General features: G+C 29.6%; 3 protein-coding genes across 3 annotated transcripts; 2 read left to right on the top strand and 1 right to left on the bottom strand.

Annotated features, from left to right (window-relative positions):
• Positions 1-6051: 6051 nt before the first annotated feature.
• On the top strand, positions 6052-10533 carry LOC114162150 (proteasome subunit beta type-3-A). Its single transcript, XM_028045938.2, has 5 exons — positions 6052-6432; positions 7342-7431; positions 8157-8241; positions 9669-9763; positions 10313-10533. The coding sequence occupies exons 1-5, from the start codon at positions 6137-6139 to the stop codon at positions 10359-10361; spliced, it is 615 nt and encodes a 204-aa protein (XP_027901739.1). The 5' UTR covers positions 6052-6136; the 3' UTR covers positions 10362-10533.
• A 4313-nt stretch (positions 10534-14846) lies between these two features.
• On the bottom strand, positions 14847-17142 carry LOC114164541 (small ribosomal subunit protein eS1-like). The gene is made up of 6 exons (XM_028049251.2): positions 16947-17142; positions 16756-16861; positions 16212-16349; positions 15932-16117; positions 15353-15553; positions 14847-15127 (listed from the first exon to the last, which is right to left on the bottom strand). Exons 1-6 carry the CDS (start codon positions 17003-17005, stop codon positions 15032-15034), a joined length of 786 nt encoding a protein of 261 aa, XP_027905052.1. The 5' UTR covers positions 17006-17142; the 3' UTR covers positions 14847-15031.
• Positions 17143-17378: 236 nt separating this feature from the next.
• Positions 17379-18748, top strand: LOC114164636 (uncharacterized). The gene is made up of 2 exons (XM_028049374.2): positions 17379-17662; positions 18550-18748. The coding sequence occupies exons 1-2, from the start codon at positions 17511-17513 to the stop codon at positions 18617-18619; spliced, it is 222 nt and encodes a 73-aa protein (XP_027905175.1). The 5' UTR covers positions 17379-17510; the 3' UTR covers positions 18620-18748.
• The last annotated feature ends 1220 nt before the right edge of the window (positions 18749-19968 follow it).

Genomic DNA, 19968 nt, shown 5'->3' with positions numbered 1-19968 from the left:
AAAAATAACAATTTTATAAATTCAAATGTAAAATTTTAAAATAATTTTATAACAAATTAAAATAAATATATTTAAAATTTTAATATTAAATACAATTAATATTATTAAAATATTTAATAAAAGTATCAATTTTAATAAAAATAATCATAACATTATATAAAAGTAAAATTTGGTCTAAATTTGGAGTGCGTGAAATTGAAAATTTTTAAAAAAATTTGGGACTCAAATTAAATCAAATTAACAAATATGAGGACCAAATTGATATTCATATAATAATTTGACACGTGTCACCATATTAGATTGACACGTGGCATATTATAGACGTGACACGTGGCATAAATATTTTTTTAAAAAAATTAAAAATTCAAAAAAAATTCAAAAAAATTCAAAAAATTCAAAAAAACGAGGAGTTAACACGTGGTACCTACTTACTGTGTTAGTTCTCTACTAACGGAAATTACCTAATTGATACTAATTTACAAAAATGAGGAGCTAATTGAGACTAATAAAAATATGATGACCAAATTGAGATTTTGCGACAAAAACGAGGACTACAAGAATATTTTAACCATGATTTTAATATTTTAAAAAGTAGGAAGTTGCAAATGGGTATTACTATGGGGTTTTGAATTTCATTCAAAATGTTTATTTTATTACGGTGAAGTTCTACCAGGTCACAGCATTCCCACCGGAAACATACCTATTATTCCAAAGCGAATCTAAACCATTCATTGCATACGTGAAGGGAATATGCTTTATTTGATAAGGATAATCCGTTTATGAAGTTATAACATATATTTCTTTTTTCCTTATTAATAAATTTGACTGCAATTTTATTTTTTAAATAACACAATGTTATTTTTATTTACATTACTCCAATTATGCTAAATTGATTTTTCTGGCACTTAAATATATACTTTTATTCTCAATTTTCAATATCACTGTATTTCTCTTTCTCCTAATGTATTTGTGTCGATATATTTAATAATTTATCTTGTTTAAAATTTGAGAACAACTTAAATATAATTTTTTTATTTAACTTTCAAAATACATTCTAATGAAAAACATAATAAAGTTTAAAATAGATAATAGGTAACATTTCATTTTAGTTCAAATTAATAAAATAGAACACTTGATCATAATATTCAAAACAAATAACACAAAATATAAAGTATATTAATATAATCTTAAAATGATATATGAATGTTAAATATAACATTTATACACTCAAACTAGATTAGCAAGCTCTATAAAAAATTAAATAGAAACTAAAGCTTCCTCGAGACATGTCACTACTCTGAGTGATGGTTCTTCATCCTCTATATGTACCTCTAAACCTTCAATTTTATCCGCTACTACCAAATAGGTGATTATTGCAAGAGAAAGAGATGGGCAACACATGAGAACACAAAACACACAAAATGGTAAGCTAGTGTACAAAAAATGTTATACTACACAACTAAAGCAATATTAAATACTATTGAGCATGGTTAACATACGAGAATACATATATACACAAATAGTTGACACTAACTCAATTATCCAAATACATGTCAATGACGTCGAACCCATTGTAGGTGTACACCTATGGTGGTTCCTAGACTCTGCAAAGCTTGGCCTTAAGGGGTTATCACCCAACCACCTACAAGGTAAGTCCCTTTCGCACCTATAACCAATCTAGTCACTAAGATCTCCTACTACTCCCACCGCATAACCTATTTTGTTATACTTGAGTATGAATACTTATTAGAGTTCAAGATATCTCTTTAGTGGCCTCTTTACGTCAAGGCATACGCTAAAATTACCACCACCAATAGTTTCTCCTTTAAATTCCTTAATCTCCATCATGATCATACATGTCCACAACATCATACTTATATCGATTATCAATCATTAAACCAATAAACAAAATAAACTAAGCCAAATAGCACCATCACAATGCATGAAAAGTAAAACACGGCCAACAAAGAAAATTGGCGCAGTGGTGCTTAATGCTATTTGCCTTGCAAAATTTGACGCTCAACTGCATCATGTCATCACTCAACACCAGACCATTCAGGAAAACTAGCACTCAACGCCCTAGAGCAAAAAAGGCTCCCAAATATACAATGCACAATAGCGCTCAGTGCCCCTTTGATACCACTCAACGTTGCACCAAATGACAACAACTTTATTTTGTGATGTTAAGTGAAATTGAACCTAATCAGTCGTTCAAATTTATACACATTCCTCAATACATTGATTCAAGGCAATTTTAACACATAAAAGCGAGTATCAACTTCTTCAATTGCTCATATTCTAATTTTGCCTCGATCAACATAAATTCAAACAAGCTCATTCAAACATCAATTAACACCCATGACACACCATTTACATAGGGGTGGCAAAACGGGTTGGGCCCAACGGGCCAGCCCGTCAGCCCGTGCTAAAAGGAACGGGCTGGGTTGAAGATTTCAATCCGTTAGCCTGTTCTGGCCCGTCCCGTTCAGCCCGTCAACTTGACGGGCCAAAGTACGGGCCAGCCCGTCCTAACCCATTGGCCTGTTGGCCCGTTTTAAAAAAATAAAATAAAATAAAAATAATTAAAAAGATTAATTTTTGAGATTATATATTTTAAATGTATAAATATATAATAGTATTGTAATTTAAATCATTAACACCTACAAATTAAGTTTGAATTATTAGTTATAATTGAATAATTTAATATGTAAATTTAATAATTATTTTAACTTATCTAATTAAAAACATTAACTAATCAATTAAAAGTTAAAATAATATTTTATTTAATTAAATATGACTTTAATAATAATTTATATGTATATATAAACAAATTTAAAAAATAAAACAAATTAAAAAATTTGAAAACTAATTAAAAAACAAAATATAATAAAAAATAAATAAAAAAACTAGACGGGCCAGCCCGGCCCGGCCCGTTAGCCCGTCCTATACGGGACGGGTTATGACTATTGGCCCGTTTCTGTTTGACGGGTCAGCCCGACCCGGCCCGTTTTTTGACGGGCCACATACGGGCCGGGCCAAAACGGGTTGGGCTGGCCCGTTTGTCACCCCTAATATTACATAAAAAGACACACAATCAAATTCATAAGAAAATCCTCAATTGCAATCAATTTGATAAACTCACACACCTTGATAGTAACTAGCTCCCCTTGCCTAACAAAGCGACTCAAAAGACCCAAACAATTATAAGAATACTAAAATACTTTTAGCTCCACATGATGCTCTATCTATACCTATGAACAACATAATAACGATTGACATACAGTTTTAATCACTAATCAACAGAGACTCATAGGGAAGGTTAAAACCTCACATGCAACCAAATGAGAGTCACATGCAAGCCAGAAAAGAGAAGACTTGCAGGAAAACGAGTGAAGGTTCAATTTACATGGTTGAAGAAACTTATCATATATAAAGGAAGAGTAGGCAAAGAGAATTACCTTAGCGTTTCCGATATTCAAATAGACAAAAAGAAGACGAAAACTCCTATAGAACAATTAGAGAACTAAATAGGTGGTTTCTAAAAAGATGATGTGTTTTAAAATAATGAAACTCTTTTATAACAAAACTATTTATATTAAAACATTTTAATATTACAATAATCAAGTTTCTATATTTGTAAATCATTATCACTTCTAAAATGTTATTTTCTAGATTATTTTCATAAGACATGCTCCATAAGTTTAAAAATATTTATTTTAAAATAAAAGTAAAAAAAATGTTTTTTTAATGTATGTAAAATAACATATATGAAAATAAGATTTATAGTTATGAATTAAAGCCGTAAATATCATATTAATTTATTTCTTAATTTTTGTAAGTTTTAAATTTTAACATTACTTATAACCTTTGGTTCACGAGTTTTAAGCTTTTCATATTATATGTAATTAATTAATAATTGCAAATTTAATCTAGTAAATGCTTGTAATTATGTTTTTCCTAAGGAGTTGGTATGTTAATTCTAAATGAGTTGAATAGTAAGTAGATTGTGTCCAACTTTTTTTTATCTGTTATAAAAATATTTTCATTTCTAGCCCAACCTAACTAAACTAGGATTGATCATAGGTATAAACACGTCATTGTAACATTAAGATTTTAAAAAGCTTTATTTACAAATTAAAATATTTAGTAAATTGAAAACACTATATTAAAATCACATAAATATTTGTTATCTTTAAAATCATATCAACATTATTCAATAGAAATTTCTTATAACAACCATATATAAAATTTAAAACTTTGACTTTTGCATTTACTTCGTTTAAATATAGCGTGATGCAGTATAAATTCAACCTAATACCGGGATTAAAATAATACAATAATTACGATAGTTTAGAATTATTTTTTACACAGTTAAATGTAGATATACACATGTAAGTATTATACTACTTTGCCTTTCGTAAGATGAAGAGTTTACCTTATGGTTTCACGAGAGATTTCAAACATTACAAAAATTAAATTACATTGATATTTGAATTATCTATAATTATTTTATAAATAGTTTGTTTAATGAAATAAATGAAACATCTTAGATTTCAATTTTCTTTTTGTTTGGATAAGTTATTTAACTAATATTTTAAACAAACTCAATTTTATGTTTGAATTTGAGTTGAGTTAGTTCGATTTTCGATTTATAACGACTCATTTCAACTATCGGTTTGGGTCGATTGCAGAAGATTCGACCAAGATTGATTAAGTCGGGTCTTTAGTTCGGGTTGACAATCTTAATTTTTAACTAGAGCTGATTGATTTCAACCTTCAATATTTGACTCCGCCTGATCTTCAGTGTGAGCCCACTCGACTCAAACTTCGATAAAAGCTAACTCGGCTTGATCTTCGGTTCAGATTGACTCGTCTCAACATTTGGCTGAATTGATTTTACTCAACATTTGGTTATTTCAAATCAGTTTGGCCTTCGATTTATGCCAAATCAGCTTGATGTTCACCTTGCATCAAATCAATTTGACTTTCAACTACCTGTCTCAACTTGGCTTGATCTACGATTTGATTTGTTTGACTCGACATAACTTTAGATCGAACCAAATCGATTCAACTTTCAGCCTATGTTAACTCAATTGACCCCTAGCCAACTCTAGTCTCATGGTGACTTAAATAAACCTTTAGTTCGTTCCACTCAACTCGACATCTCTAAGTGGAATGAGAAAAAGTGAAATTTCAAATTTGTTATAATTTTTAGAGTATTTAAAATTATTGTATTTGATTCATTTGAAAGACATTCTAAAAATTCTTAAATTTGAATTTTTGATCATTTTATCTAAATAATTTATTTTAGTATACAAAATTTAAATTTTTTTAAATGAATAAATTACTCTTCTAAAGTATCTCATTCAAACACAACATCAATGTCTATACTAATTTTAATTTTATATTTTTGTGAATATTTATAAATATTATTCACTATTTTATGCAGTTTTATTTATTATATAAAATAAAATAAATAAATATACTATTTATTATATTAAAGATGTTTCAATAGAAAAACATCTTATAAAATCTGACCTATCAAATATTTACAATGAAAATATAATGAGGAGTAGAAAATTATTATGTTTAATCTACTCCCAATATTTTCTTTTTATCATGCTTTAGTTATTTTTTTTATATATTTTTTTTCACTATATTTTTGTTTTCAATTTTCTTTTACGTCAGCGTCAATCATTATGAAATTAAAATATCATTAAAAATTAAATAGAATTTTTTTTATATAATAACGGTACTATCTTAGTATATATTCTTATACAGATAATATAAATTTGATTATATAAGATATATGTGTATACCAATTTCTTTAAATTATACACATGCAAATGTATCGATCGTATTTAATTTAAAATAAATTATTATATAATTGAAATATGTTTAATAGATGTTAAAATGAGAGAATTAGATGACATATACTTAAAATATTAGAAATTATTTGACAATGTTTTACTTAACGAAGAATCCTATAAATTAATCCTCAATATTAATAGTATTAAAGTATATTAGGGTATGGATATAATTTACATATTTATTAAATCTAGCACCATGTTAGGGCTTAGTTCCAAACACTTCAATCAGTGACAAACTCAGAAAATTGGTTGATCAGTAGCGAAAGATGTCGATCTTCGAGTACAACGGGAGTGCCCTAGTGGCCATGGTGGGGAAGAACTGCTTCGCCATTGCCAGCGATCGGAGACTCGGGGTTCAGCTCCAGACTATCGCCACCGATTTCCAGAGGATTTCCAAGATCCACGACAAGCTTTTCATCGGTCTCTCGGGCCTCGCCACCGACGCTCAGACGCTCTACCAGCGCCTCGTTTTCCGCCACAAATTGTATCAGCTGCGTGAAGAGAGGGATATGAAACCCGAAACCTTCGCTAGCCTAGTCTCTGCTATTCTCTACGAGAAAAGGTGTGTCTCTCCATCTTAATTTTATCAAGTATTCTTAGGATTAGGGTAATTATGCACTTTTATCTGAGAACGAAAAAAAAAATGGTTGATAAGTAATGATGCTGTTACCAAACACGCCGAGAACTGAATCCTTCCATTCCATTATTGTAACGCTTTAGTATTCCAGACTGTGTTGTAGGCCTCGTGGTCAATCGCGGGATACCGTTAACTGGCATTTTTTGTTTGGGTTTAAATGTTAAATTTGTATAATTGATTCGTAGGTAAATTCTGTTTAGGTGGCGTTATGCAAACATTTTTTTTATGTAGAGCGCCGTCGTTGTACATTTTATTTTGGGATTGACTTTGTTGGATGTTCCGTTTATTCTAAAACTTGATTGTGGAACTCTAACTTTCATTAAAGGAATGAATATATATAGTATTGTTAAGATAATTATCGGGGGAGGAAGGGAGACTCGGTATTATTAAAAGAGTTTTGTTCTTATCAGCAAAACATAATGGTAATGATGTTGCTATGAGTGTGAGATACAGAAACAAAAATGATGTGTAAGACATATTCCTACAACAGTATGTCTCCTGTCAACAAACTGAAAGTTGCATCGTTAAGGATGTAATATCTCGTCCGAATCTGCTACTTCAAGTGTTTGACTGATGGTGTATGTTCAAATTGACTGTGAATATTTTCTAACTGAACATGCAGAGTAATTTAATATTCCTATCTTTTTGTGAAGATAAAATTGTTGTAACTCAATAAAACATTTGTGGAACTGCCCTGGCTTTGTGCATGGCTATGCAGTCTAAATGTGCTTTATTTTTAATTCGTAAGGTGTGGGAATGTGTTACTGAACTTGATGTTTAGTCAGCATGAACATCCAGTTTTCTGTATTTTAAATATGTTCTTTTACATTTCAGGTTTGGTCCATACTTTTGCCAACCTGTAATTGCTGGACTAGGAGATGAAGATAAACCTTTCATTTGCACCATGGATGCAATTGGAGCAAAGTAAGTTGAAGTATTGTATAATCTATGCCCTTATTTACGGTTGAGTGTTGAGGAAGGTTAGTGTTTTAGTGACATGCACATGATGTATACATTTCTTCTGAGTCATAATTCTATAACAGATTACACATATTATAATGCATTTAGCTGGAGACTGGTGAATAATAGCATCTGCAAATCTGAATAATTTGCTGAACTATATCATTTCTAGCTATTTATGCTACTCTAGAATTAGATATCAGAGGAAGTTTCTGAATATTTTCGTCTTTTTAAATTTGTATAACCTAATAATCATTGTTGTTGAGAGAAACAAAGTGGCACAACTGTCATAGTCAGACGTTGGTTTCTGCAGCTAAATATTTAGTGTGCTGGACGTTTTATTTCTTTTCAAACTACTAATTTGTTGGAAAAAATGTTTCTAAATTTTATTGAGATTTAAGCTACCCCTGCCCTGTGCCCTGAAGTGTTGTTGGATGAACTCTATCTACATAATTTTGAAATTTTGGCAGTGAAGCAATAAATAACCGATTTTATTTTCTCAATTGGATGCACAGCACACTAAGTATTCTTTAATCTAATTTTTTTCTAGATTTCTTTTTTTTTTTTTTGAAAATCTGAGCAAATTTTTTCCCTTTAGTTATTAGAGCAATCTTTTTATTGTTCATGAAGCCATATGTTTTTTATGGTAATAGGTAATAACTTTTTTTTATGCTTTTTTTCTTTGGCAGGGAACTTGCAAAAGATTTTGTTGTAGCTGGTACTGCATCTGAGTCTCTTTATGGTGCTTGCGAGTCAATGTTTAAGCCTGACATGGTTTGTCTCAATATTTAATTTGGTGCTTTTGACATTGCCATTTTTTTTTTTATATATATATAAAATTGCCAATTCTTGCAGTCATGTCTGTACTTTGCTTGTGTTTTAATACTAAATTATGAAATAAGTATATGCAAATGGACATGTTCACATGTTACTGAATCTTAATTGGAATAGCTGCTTGCATATATTCAGAATATCATTCATGTACAGTAGGTAGGATCACATGATATATCTCCTAGGAGCCAAGGATAGCCTAGAAATCAGAAGAATTTAATATCCTATTTTAATCCATATCTAGAAAAATGGAAATAAGTAAGCTTTCTTTTTTATTTATCTGTTGGAAGAAGTTAGTTATCCTTTTTTATCTTTATATCTGTATGTATAGGTGTATTAATATAAATATAAATACATATGCATGTATATTACCCCTCCCTTTAGAAAAAGAGGGGAGGGTAACCACCATGTGTAGGGAGTTGGCAGAACTTAAGGAGATTGGGTATTCTAGTTTTTTTGAGGATAATCAGGAAGGAGTATTTTAGTAATCCATCTTTCAAAGATGAACTCCTTTGGGAGCGCAGTGTTATATACAAAAGAACTCCATTAGGAGTCTGTTCTTTGTACTTTTATCCTTTTTATTTCATAAAATAAATAAACATTCTATATTCTTACTTTACATTAATTGGTATATATTTAATCTACCAATTGATAGGTACATGGGAAACCCACCTTCAAAAGCTAGATATTTAGGGAAGAAAGCGGAACAGTTAAATACTTCACTGAGTATCTCACTTTTTGATGTGGCATTTAGCCATCCCATAATACACAAGTCTTTATAAAAACTGTTAAAGTATCATTTTGTTCTTCTATCATAGAGCTTGTTACGTGTGGCTATCATATGCCGGCTCGAATTAGAAGTAGATGTGATGTATTGGAATTGTGTCAGTGAGACTTGTATTTGGAACACTGCTTTATAATAAAATCTTTTGTTAATAGTAGCTCTATGAAACTCCATTTTTCATTTTACCGTGAAGACATCTCATCATTCTATCACACTACACACAAATTAGCAAGTCATATATTTTCATTTTTTAATGTTGGTATTAGAAATGGGGTACGTACAAATAAGAAAAGGTTATTTCATGTGCATGTCTGCTTGATGTTGAAGGTTCTTTTAATACAGATTATAACAATTGCAAAATGCAAATCAGGTGTAATATGCCTAAATGTTGGGACAAAATTGTTGTATGAAATAAGATGTTCTGCAATAGTAGTATAGTACTGGATTGTGGGATTTAAATTAAAGTTGCTACAAATAGAGGCTTATTATATATTCTTGAAACTTCAAAGATGTTTAAATATTTTTTCATGATCTTTAAAGAGAAGAAGATTATTCATGTTCCCTTGGTTTCTTAATTGTGACTCAGGAACCAGAGGAATTGTTCGAGACTATCTCCCAAGCGCTGCTGTCATCTGTCGATCGAGATTGCTTAAGTGGCTGGGGTGGACATGTTTATGTTGTGTAAGTGATTTCTCCATTTCTCATCATAGTTGACCACAAGTTTTTGGCATGCTGTTACCATTTTGGAATTAGGCACTAAGCATTCATACTTTATACTTTATGTAGTTGATGATACTTTTACCAGATTCTAGAGAAAAGAGTGATAGCCTAATGAAAACAAATCCTTATCTACTTCCAAAGATGTTGTTTTGGTACATGTTACTCTAAATTTCTGTGGGTCACGAATAATTTTCCTAGTTATAATAGAATAGACACGGCTAAATATATTAGGTTTAGGTAAAACGAGAGTTACTGCGGTACTACATGGATGACATAGCAATGGCGACAATATAGAGGATAGATGTAATGATTTGAAAGAAAATCTTGTAGTTTTACTTTTTTTCACCATTATGACTTAGTTTTCTTTCTTACTATTTTTTTTTAATTTTCTTCTGCTAAACTAGAATACTTGCCTTTAGATGTTTATTCTGAATTTAATTTTTGTTAAAGACTCTCATTGGTATATTGTAATTGTTTTGGCTTACTAGTCTTTTGGTTTATTTGGTGCAGCACCCCAACCGAAGTAAAGGAGAGGATATTGAAAGGAAGAATGGATTAACTTTTAAGCGTGTTTGTTTAGGCGTACTACTGTCCGAGGTTCCTGAGCGTGAAAGGGGAAATTCGTTGGATAGACGTTCAATCCCGTTTCAAATGGAAAAACAAACCAAGTCACCCATTTCTTATTATTTTGTAACTTAGCTTGAATTTAAATGAAGATCGTTTACCATCAATTGTGCAGGATACCTTGTGATTGTGGCATTTAACCACATGCGTTTAGATTATCAGTGAAAAGTCACACTGTGCGAATTAAGTTATAATTTTATGAAAAAGTTACCTTCTCTTTCAAAGGAAAGAAAACAAGTGACATTTATTTCTCTCAAGCAAACATATCTAGAGTTAGGAGGACCGGCTGCAAATAGACCAGACCTTGCCTTGTTTACATTGTTTGTGCTAGGTCTAAGGCTAAGTGTATATGCTAAATAAGTGAAGCACTAGTTAAATACCAGGTTTCTTGAACCGTGTGAAAAGCAATAGAAGCTTATTAAAGAAAATATGTTTACGTAAAGAATAAACCTTAGTAATATATTTTTAAGTAGGGCTAGTTTTGTAAAAAATCTTACTAAAGTAAGTTTATAGATAGGCTAACTTATGGTTATGACTGGACCTACTCTTGTACTCAACGAAATAGGAGGAAAGGGTATGATTAGAAAAGAAATACGTGATGACCTTTCATCCCTGTTGGACCAAAATACCGAAAACGTAAAATAAAAGAGGCAAAACTTAAATCATAATGTTGCCTATTACCATACAAAATTAAGATTTTTCACCGTTGTGCACGACCCTAACTTCATGATGATCTTGTGCATGAGCATATGAGCATACTGACTTGTATGCAATGCAAGGCATGTTAACTCCTTACAAGATGGGTTGTTGCATGATTATAAGAATTCATACAGGTGCTGAACCGAGATTGCCGGAACGCACGTTATTATATTATTCGAAGCTCAAAATGGAGTTAAGTAACTTCACAGTGATCACAACAAAAACGAGTTAAAATCAGCTTGTTGAGGTTCTTAGATATATAAATGCCATGTACAAAAATAATGGGATCTAAATATGATGAAAATATATTTTAGCATTTTGTTTACAATTTTAATTTAAAAAATTACTTTCTGTTGCCTTTTTATTTATTTTATTTTTTTACAAAAATAAACAGAAAATAAAAACAATAAAGTAATATTTTCACTATATAATAAAATTAATATGCTTAAATCTGTAATTAGATTTCTAAAGAAATTAATAGAAGAAAAAAAACCTAAATACTAAAAACAGTTAACTACAACATGAGAAATTGAAAACACTTAAATTTAAAATCCAAAAATAATTATCAAAGTTGAAAAAATAAAATATTACGGTACGTAAATAAACCTTAAGACCTTTCATGAAATAATAGCACTATTACAAAATGACAACGTTATAATAAATCTTAACTATCTAAAAAAAAAATTAACACCCTCCACAACGTAAACAAAATTTATTAAAAATATAAAAAAATTCGAAAATTTTATTTTTATTTAATGTAATACATTTTAATTCTAATTTTATAAAATTTAATTGATAATAGTATGTTAAATATATCAACACTTTTTTTAAAATCGAGGTCCTACACACGTGAGTTTGATTAGTATAACAGTTCTAACAAGAATGGGTTGACTGTAGGGATGACAACGGGGCGGGGCGGGGACGGGTTTCGCTATCCCATACCCATCCCCGCATAAAAAATTCATCTCCATCCCCATACCCAAACCCAACGGGTATCAAACTTTTTTCCCATCCCCATCCCCACCGGGTAACGGGTATAATCTCGTACCCATACCCGTACCCGTGTTCTAACTACTTCAATATTAATTTTTATAAAAGAAAAAAAATTACGGTAAAGAAAACATAATATTATGAAATATTCAATATTAGGAGGATTTTCTTCGATGCCAAATACCTTAAAATAAATTATAATTGTTTACATTTTATATTAGAATACCAAATAAAATTTCATGTGAACCAAAACATTTGTTAAATTTGCAAACTACAACATTGATGAACTTAGTTGATAAAATTAAAAAATATTTCAAAAAAATATAAAAGGAAAACAAATATTTAAATTAAAATATATTTTAAATGTTTGTTTACTTCAATTTTTTAAATTCTAATGAATATCTTTTTTATACACTAATAAAAGTTATAATATATCACTTGATCAAAATGACACAAAGAATAAATAATAAACATAATAATAAAAGGAAAACAAATATTCAAATTAAAATATATTTTAAATGTTTGTTTACTTCAATTTTTTAAATTATAATGAATCTCTTTTTTATACACTAATAAAAGTTATAATACATCACTTGATCAAAATGACACAAAGAACAAATAATAAACATAATAATAAAATTTTGACATAGATTTTGTATCTTTTGAACTTCAATATATGTTGGATAGTGACAAAAAAATATTCATAGCAATTACATTAAATTTTTATATTGTAGTAAATAAAAGTTATTTATACAATTAAAGTGGAAAAAATTACAGTATGATTAATAGTGAGTTATAAAATAACAAATAATTAGATAGAATATATCGAAATATTATTCTACATGATGAAAATAAACAATAAATAAAAATATTAAAAGACTAACAAATGTGTGTTTTAGAAATAATTTGAGAGACTATCGAAAGAAATCGCACAAAGGAAATCAAATGTATAATTAAGGTATGATAAAATGAAAAATACCTTAGAGAACTAATTATTAAATTATGTTTGAAGTGGTTAAAATTAAATAGAAATATCATTAGTGACCAAAAAATTTGTCATTAAATTACATATAAATTAGTAATTAAATTGGTCACTAAATCAAGTACAGATTCGATCATTGAATCGGTCACTAATTTAGTCATTGATTCATACAATAAATCAACTACTACCACCAATGACACCAATGACGAAAAATAGTGACTGATATGGGTTACTGACCAAATCAGTCACCATTTCATGTTTTTCTTGTAGTGAATTATCATATACTATTCCTAAATATCATTATATATATATATATATATATATATATATATATATATATATATATATATATAAAATTTTAACCACTTCAAACAGAATTTAAAGTGAAAAAATTACATTATGATTAATAATGAGTTATAAAATAAAAAATAATTAGATAGAATATATCGAAATATTATTCTACATGATGAAAATAAAAAAAATAAATAAAAATATTAAAAAACTAACAAATGTGTGTTTTAGAAATAATTTGAGAGACTATCGAAAAAAATCACACAAAGGAAATCAAATGTATAACTAAGGTATGATAAGACGAAAAATATCTTAGAGAATTAAGAAAACTTTTCAAATATTAACATATAATTAATGGTTGAAAAATAACGAAAATTATTTTAATGAAACAAAAGAGTTCTTCAAATTAAACAAAAATTAATAATAATAATAAGTAAAGAATTTTTTTTATATTATCTTAAATTGAGAGTATAAACATTCTCATGTGAAAGAAAAATTTATAATAAATAAAAATATTAAAAAATAATATAAATATTCAAATGTGAGGCATAATTTTTTTTTAATTAACATACATCATTTTAACATAATTACATAAAGGTTATGATAAGATAAAAAATATATTGGAGATGAGAATGAGTTTCATGACAAATGAAATAATTAAAAGAAATAAAAAATAGAAAAAAAAAAAAAAATATATATATATATATATATATATATATATAGGGGTTACTTGATTAATTGTGAATATTTTAATAATTTAAACGAGAATGGAGATATGGCGGGGACGGGTATTATGGCGGGTATATGTACATCCCCATACACATCCCCAACTGAAAAAGTCGAGAATTCCCCATACCCATACCCATACCCATACCCATACCCATACCCATACCCATACCCATACCCATACCCATACCCATACCCATACCCATACCCATACCCATACCCATACCCATACCCATACCCATACCCATACCCATACCCATACCCATACCCATACCCATACCCATACCCATACCCATACCCATACCCATACCCATACCCATACCCATACCCATACCCATACCCATACCCATACCCATACCCATACCCATACCCATACCCATACCCATACCCATACCCATACCCATACCCATACCCATACCCATACCCATACCCATACCCATACCCATACCCATACCCATACCCATACCCATACCCATACCCATACCCATACCCATACCCATACCCATACCCATACCCAGTCAATGCGGGGATTCCCCGTCAAAACGGGGACGGATTCGGGCAATACCCACGGGGACGGGTTTATTTGCCATCTCTAGTTGACTGTGAATAGGATTCATTAAAGCCAATTGAATCCTATGCACACACAAAAAAAAACAAATATACAAAGGCAGCAAGCTCCCATAATAAGGTGCAAGAAATGAAGCAATTACTGGTGAGTAGAAGTTTAATTCTGATATGCAACATAAAATATCTTCATAAATAGTGTTCAAAGATTGCACCAGTTATTTATTGGAAATAACAACAAAATAACTAATAAGCCAACAAGAAAATTTGGCCCAAATAACAAATGTAGTTTCTAAATGTCAACAAAACTGAATTAGAAGTATTTCAAAACACAAAATTGCATTATGAGTCAATCAAGCTCCAACCACTTCAGTGGCTCCCTCAACCATTGTTTCATCGACAGGCCTATCAATTTTTGTACCAATATCTTCTGAGTAATCCCCATGAATCTAAAAGAATCGAAAACATGAAGTGTTAGTAAAATAGAGGGGAAAATGAATCCTCAGCGTATAAAAACTTTGGTTCAAACCATTAACAGTACACTCAATAATTCAATGATGGATACCACAATGATTGACTAATTTCATTCAAATACAGGAATCATTAACTCATTGAAACATTCATTGACATATAAGAACAGAGGGGTAAGAAATTTTTTAATGAAAAGGGTGTACCTCCATCAGTTTCCCTAGATCAAACTTCGGAGCTTTCAGGATTTTAACTTTACGAATGAACACATTCTGTAGAGGATAGACACTGGAGGTTGCCTTCTCAATCTCTTTTCCAATCATCTCAGGGATGAACTTACGGACCAGTTCTTTCAAATCGCAGGATGTTGCTTGGTTGATCATTATCTCCCTCATCTTTCTTCGAATCTGAAAAATTAAAGACGTGTTTTATGCAATTAAATATACAAAATCATCCTACGATTAAAGAAATAGAGAAAACATGTAATGATATAATTAAGATAGGCAAAACCCATCTTCCAATTCTCGAGTTCAGAAAGAGAATCTCGTAATTGCGACATTATAACAAACAGGTAATGATATAACTTAAGCTGACATCCTTCAAATTTCTGATATTCTCTTAGGCACTTTCGATATTGAGACAGAGATTCAATTAAAAAGCATGTTCAGACAAGTTAACCCAATGAAGGCTGGAATATATTCAAATCTCATTATATTTGAAAATCAGATTGAAAAGAAACCAACATTGCATATCAGAAGCAAGAAAGTGGATTTGATTATTTATACCTGTCTAACTTGGCTCGATTGTGCATAACAGGTCCTCTTCACCTGGTTACTTCGCCTCTTAGTAAACCCAATGCAGAACATCCTCAAAGTATAATTATCAGTGGTCTTCACATCGACATGAGCCTCGATTAAAGTTTGCCATTTTCGCACCAATGACCTCAACTTGTCGTTTGTGAAATCCATTCCCTACATTTACAGAGGAACAATCTTAACTATGATTAATATCATGTAAGTCAATTACAGTGACCAAAAGGAGGCTCAGCAACTATCATATTCATACCCAGAAGTTCGTCAGAACATTTCTCCCTTGAACATCCTCAGCCCTCAAACGAATCTTCTTGAAAGCATGATCCTCGTCACCTTGAAGATCAGCCAGCGAGACCTCAAACACTCGATGCTTGAGCCCATCCGAAGCAATCTGTAGTGTAAAACAGCCATCATGTCACCATCTATAAGCCTACATCAAGCTCAGTAATTTAAATTGCATCTAACCTTAATCACTCGTTTGTAATCGGACTTTTAAGTGTTGAGCGATGTCAACAAAATCCCTAAATTAATCAATGTCGTTTTGGTTCTTAAACATATATCAACGTTATCATTTAAATCACACGTTGCATGTGTAACCTGCTGGCCTAACGTGTATGATAAATTCCACTTTTAAGGCTTCAGCTTTTAGTTTTATTAGTTTCACGGATCCATACACAAAATTTCACTATATGTTAGTGAGAACACATGCAGATAAGCGAAGGATCATTGAAACGTAAATGTAAAAAAAAAAAAAAATTGACGAGAAATTATATAAAAAGAAAAGAAAAGTGTTATACCTTGGTGCCCTGAGTGCGAGTGACGAGAGTCTTGCCAACATTCTTGACCTGAAACACTGAAGGAGCCTTGATGTCGTACCAATCCTTCTTGGTAAAAGGATCAGCGCTGAAGAAGAAGACAAAAAGAGAGTTACAGAAGAAAGATACATGAAAATGGTGAAAGTTAAGAGGTGAAGGGAATGGACACTAACGCCTTCTTCTTTCCACCCTTCTTCCCTTTCGATATCCTCTTGTTCTTTCCCACTGCCATTGCGTCTTTGCTTGCACCTCTCACCAAATCAAATAGGTTTTCAGAATACAAAGGTATGTATAGTCTTTTTTTGGTGCTGCAGATATTTATGAGTTCAAAATAGGAATTTAAGGAAAAGTGTTGAACGCGTAATACGGAGTTATTATCACATATTATTTTGTTCAATCTAATTATTATTAAAACCAACAAATCATTTTTATTTATATTTTTTGTATCAATAAATTATTTTTCTCTTAAAATAATATACTTCTTTTTAACACGGTGTTAAGAATTGAATTTGTTGCCATTTTTTGTATTTCAAAAAATAATTCACGCATGATTGATTATTGTAATTGTAATACACAACAATTAAGTAAAGATTTTCGTTAATACATGAATAATGTGTGTATTATATAAACTATTGGGCTTCCAAAAGCCTTTAGAAACCTACCCTCATTTTTCGCACTACAAGACAGAAGAAATTTTACCAGAGATAACAGAGCGAGGATAAAATCAAAGAGAAAAGATGGGATTGACGAATTTCGTGCTCACGGTGGCCGGTGTAAGCGCCGTCGTTCTCCTCCTCAGGAGTGACGTGAAGCAATCTGCGTCCATCTTCAAGCGCAACGTGAAGCACATTCGTCACTGGCTTGAAGAAGAAACCGCAGCTTCTGCCGAGTCAGTCTCTCTTTTCTATCTCTCTTCCTCTTTCTATGTTAATTATTTGCTTAATTGATAGAGATTTAGCAATGAATCAGAAAAAAATTGTTGAAGAATCCTCCGGATCATGCAATTTTTTTCGCTTTATTCACAGTTTGTGCAAAATATTGAACAAACATGTTAATTTGCTTCGTCCTTCACTTGATTTATTTATCTTCTTGTTAAATTGGCCGTATCTTTTGGTCATTTAGGTCATTGCCATAAATATTTAAATGACAGCTTAGAATATTTTCTGATGATAATTTTTAATTACTTTGGGTTCGATTGCTTGTTTTATTTAGGTTGGAATTGGCTTGTCTTTTTCTAGTTTAAAATCCATCATGTTATGCTCTAATTATAAAGATAGAAGGGCAGAAGTAGTTTGGCTAGTTTTCTTAATTACTCTTAAACTATATAAAAACAAGACAAATCAAGTTTGTACTTGGTGTTTATAATTTTTTTATAATATATGATCTTTTGATGTTTTGGAGAACAGAGATGTGATAAGGATATTAATGGTTTGGTTTGAGTAGGATACTAAAGTACAAATAAATATATATATATATATATATATATATATATATATATATATATATATGTATATGTATGTATATATATGCATTAATACGTTGATGGATTACTCCAGATATCTATCCACTGATACTCAAATCTATTACCCACATTGAGTTTACTTGAATATGATCTGCTATAATACTGATGATTGAAAACCAGTAAGAAGAGTGTTATTTAAAAGTAAAGTATGCAATCGATCCCATAATTATAAAGTATTATTGTGTATCAAAATCTCTATATTAATTAAAATATGTAATTCATAGATTGTAATAAAATTTGTGCCAACTTTTCAGGGTTATAGAGAAGTCAACTCCTAAAGAACTGAAATCAAAGGTTCCTTCGAAAGATAATCATAAAGATTAAGGATGGCGAGCACTAGTGTTTGTTTTGGTGAGGGGTGTTCACTGAAGTAATTTTTGTTGTTTCTTAGTGTTTCTCTGACCGTATTTGAATGGATACAAGTTTTAACTTTTTACTATACTGAATTTTTAATCCATGCCTTTACTATACTGAAAGATCAATATATTTTTATACATAGGTTTTTAGGGATAATATCATAATCATGGTTACTCCACATTCTTAAGTTTGAGTGCTGAGAAGAGAACCATGTGGCTGTAACCTTCGTTCGACATAAATTTGTTGACTTGTGGAATGCAAATTTTTAGGCAATACTTTAAGGTTGAAATATATTCTACCATAAAAGATCTAAAGGAATCCTTGTTCTCCTTCCTATTTTTAAAATAAGTAATTTTACCCCACGGGATTTTAAAAGTTATAGTATATTTATTAAATAAATTTGAAATTATAAAAGTATAGTTAAATTTAATGTAAGTATTTTATTTTATAAAATTAAATAATAATCTTTTAAATATTTTTATGATAAAAATGTATTTAAGTTATATATATAACAAAATATATTGTATATAATTATTTAGACAGTAAATTAACATTGAGTTAATCAAAATTAAGAAATCAAATTTAATTTTTACTGATTACATAATGTAGAAAAATGTAAGTAATAAATTCTTTAATAATAAAAAAAAATAACAATATAAAAATTGTTTAATAAACACGTTAGAACAATAAATGTTAATTGATACATAAAATATAAAACTACAGATAATAGATTATGTATGCATAAATTACAAGATATATACTATGTAAAGATATAAATATTAGACGACGTAAAATAACATAAATAGTAAACGAACTAAAAATACAAAAAATCAACCATATGTTAGAGTTTTTTTTACAATTATTTTAGATTTTAAATTTTAAATTCAAACTTTTGTTACCATATATTTTGAATTTTAAATTTGAAAATATATTTCTTAGTTTTAGAAAAAATATTAAAATTAAAATTGTTAGTGACTTTTATATCTTTAAAAATATTAAGAATTTATAATTTTTACTTTGTAATATATGATGCGTATGTTATCAAACTTTATTATTATTTTTTGAATTTCAAATTTGAAAATATATATCATAGTCTTGAAAATATATTGAAATTAAAAGTTAGTAACTTTTATATCTTTAGAAATTTTAAGAATTTATAATTTTTATTTTGTAATAATATATTAATGTCTATGTTATCAATTTTTTTTTAATTATTGTTAAGTTTTTCTAAGAAACAGAGAAATATGTAACAGTTGTTAAAAACATTAAAAAAAATTAATTTTTTATAGTTTTTTGGATTTTGAAATTTAAATTCA

Source organism: Vigna unguiculata, chromosome 9 (genome assembly GCF_037176805.1).
Source record: "Vigna unguiculata cultivar grain cowpea cultivar isolate G323 ecotype 2 chromosome 9, ASM3717680v1, whole genome shotgun sequence".
NCBI classification, from domain to species: domain Eukaryota; kingdom Viridiplantae; phylum Streptophyta; class Magnoliopsida; order Fabales; family Fabaceae; genus Vigna; species Vigna unguiculata.
This window is presented reverse-complemented; position numbering and strand designations above follow the sequence as displayed.

Coding starts and splice junctions, on each gene's coding strand:
- LOC114162150 (XM_028045938.2), top strand. CDS start 6,137: ATGTCGATCTTCGAGTACAACGGGAGTGCCCTAGTGGCCATGGTGGGG. Junction 6,433..7,341: donor GCTATTCTCTACGAGAAAAG/GTGTGTCTCTCC, acceptor TTTACATTTCAG/GTTTGGTCCATACTTTTGCC. Junction 8,242..9,668: donor CAATGTTTAAGCCTGACATG/GTTTGTCTCAAT, acceptor ATTGTGACTCAG/GAACCAGAGGAATTGTTCGA.
- LOC114164541 (XM_028049251.2), bottom strand. CDS start 17,005: ATGGCAGTGGGAAAGAACAAGAGGATATCGAAAGGGAAGAAGGGTGGA. Junction 16,862..16,946: donor AAGGGTGGAAAGAAGAAGGC/GTTAGTGTCCAT, acceptor CTTCTTCTTCAG/CGCTGATCCTTTTACCAAGA. Junction 15,554..15,931: donor AATCGAGCCAAGTTAGACAG/GTATAAATAATC, acceptor TTAATTTTTCAG/ATTCGAAGAAAGATGAGGGA.
- LOC114164636 (XM_028049374.2), top strand. CDS start 17,511: ATGGGATTGACGAATTTCGTGCTCACGGTGGCCGGTGTAAGCGCCGTC. Junction 17,663..18,549: donor GAAACCGCAGCTTCTGCCGA/GTCAGTCTCTCT, acceptor CCAACTTTTCAG/GGTTATAGAGAAGTCAACTC.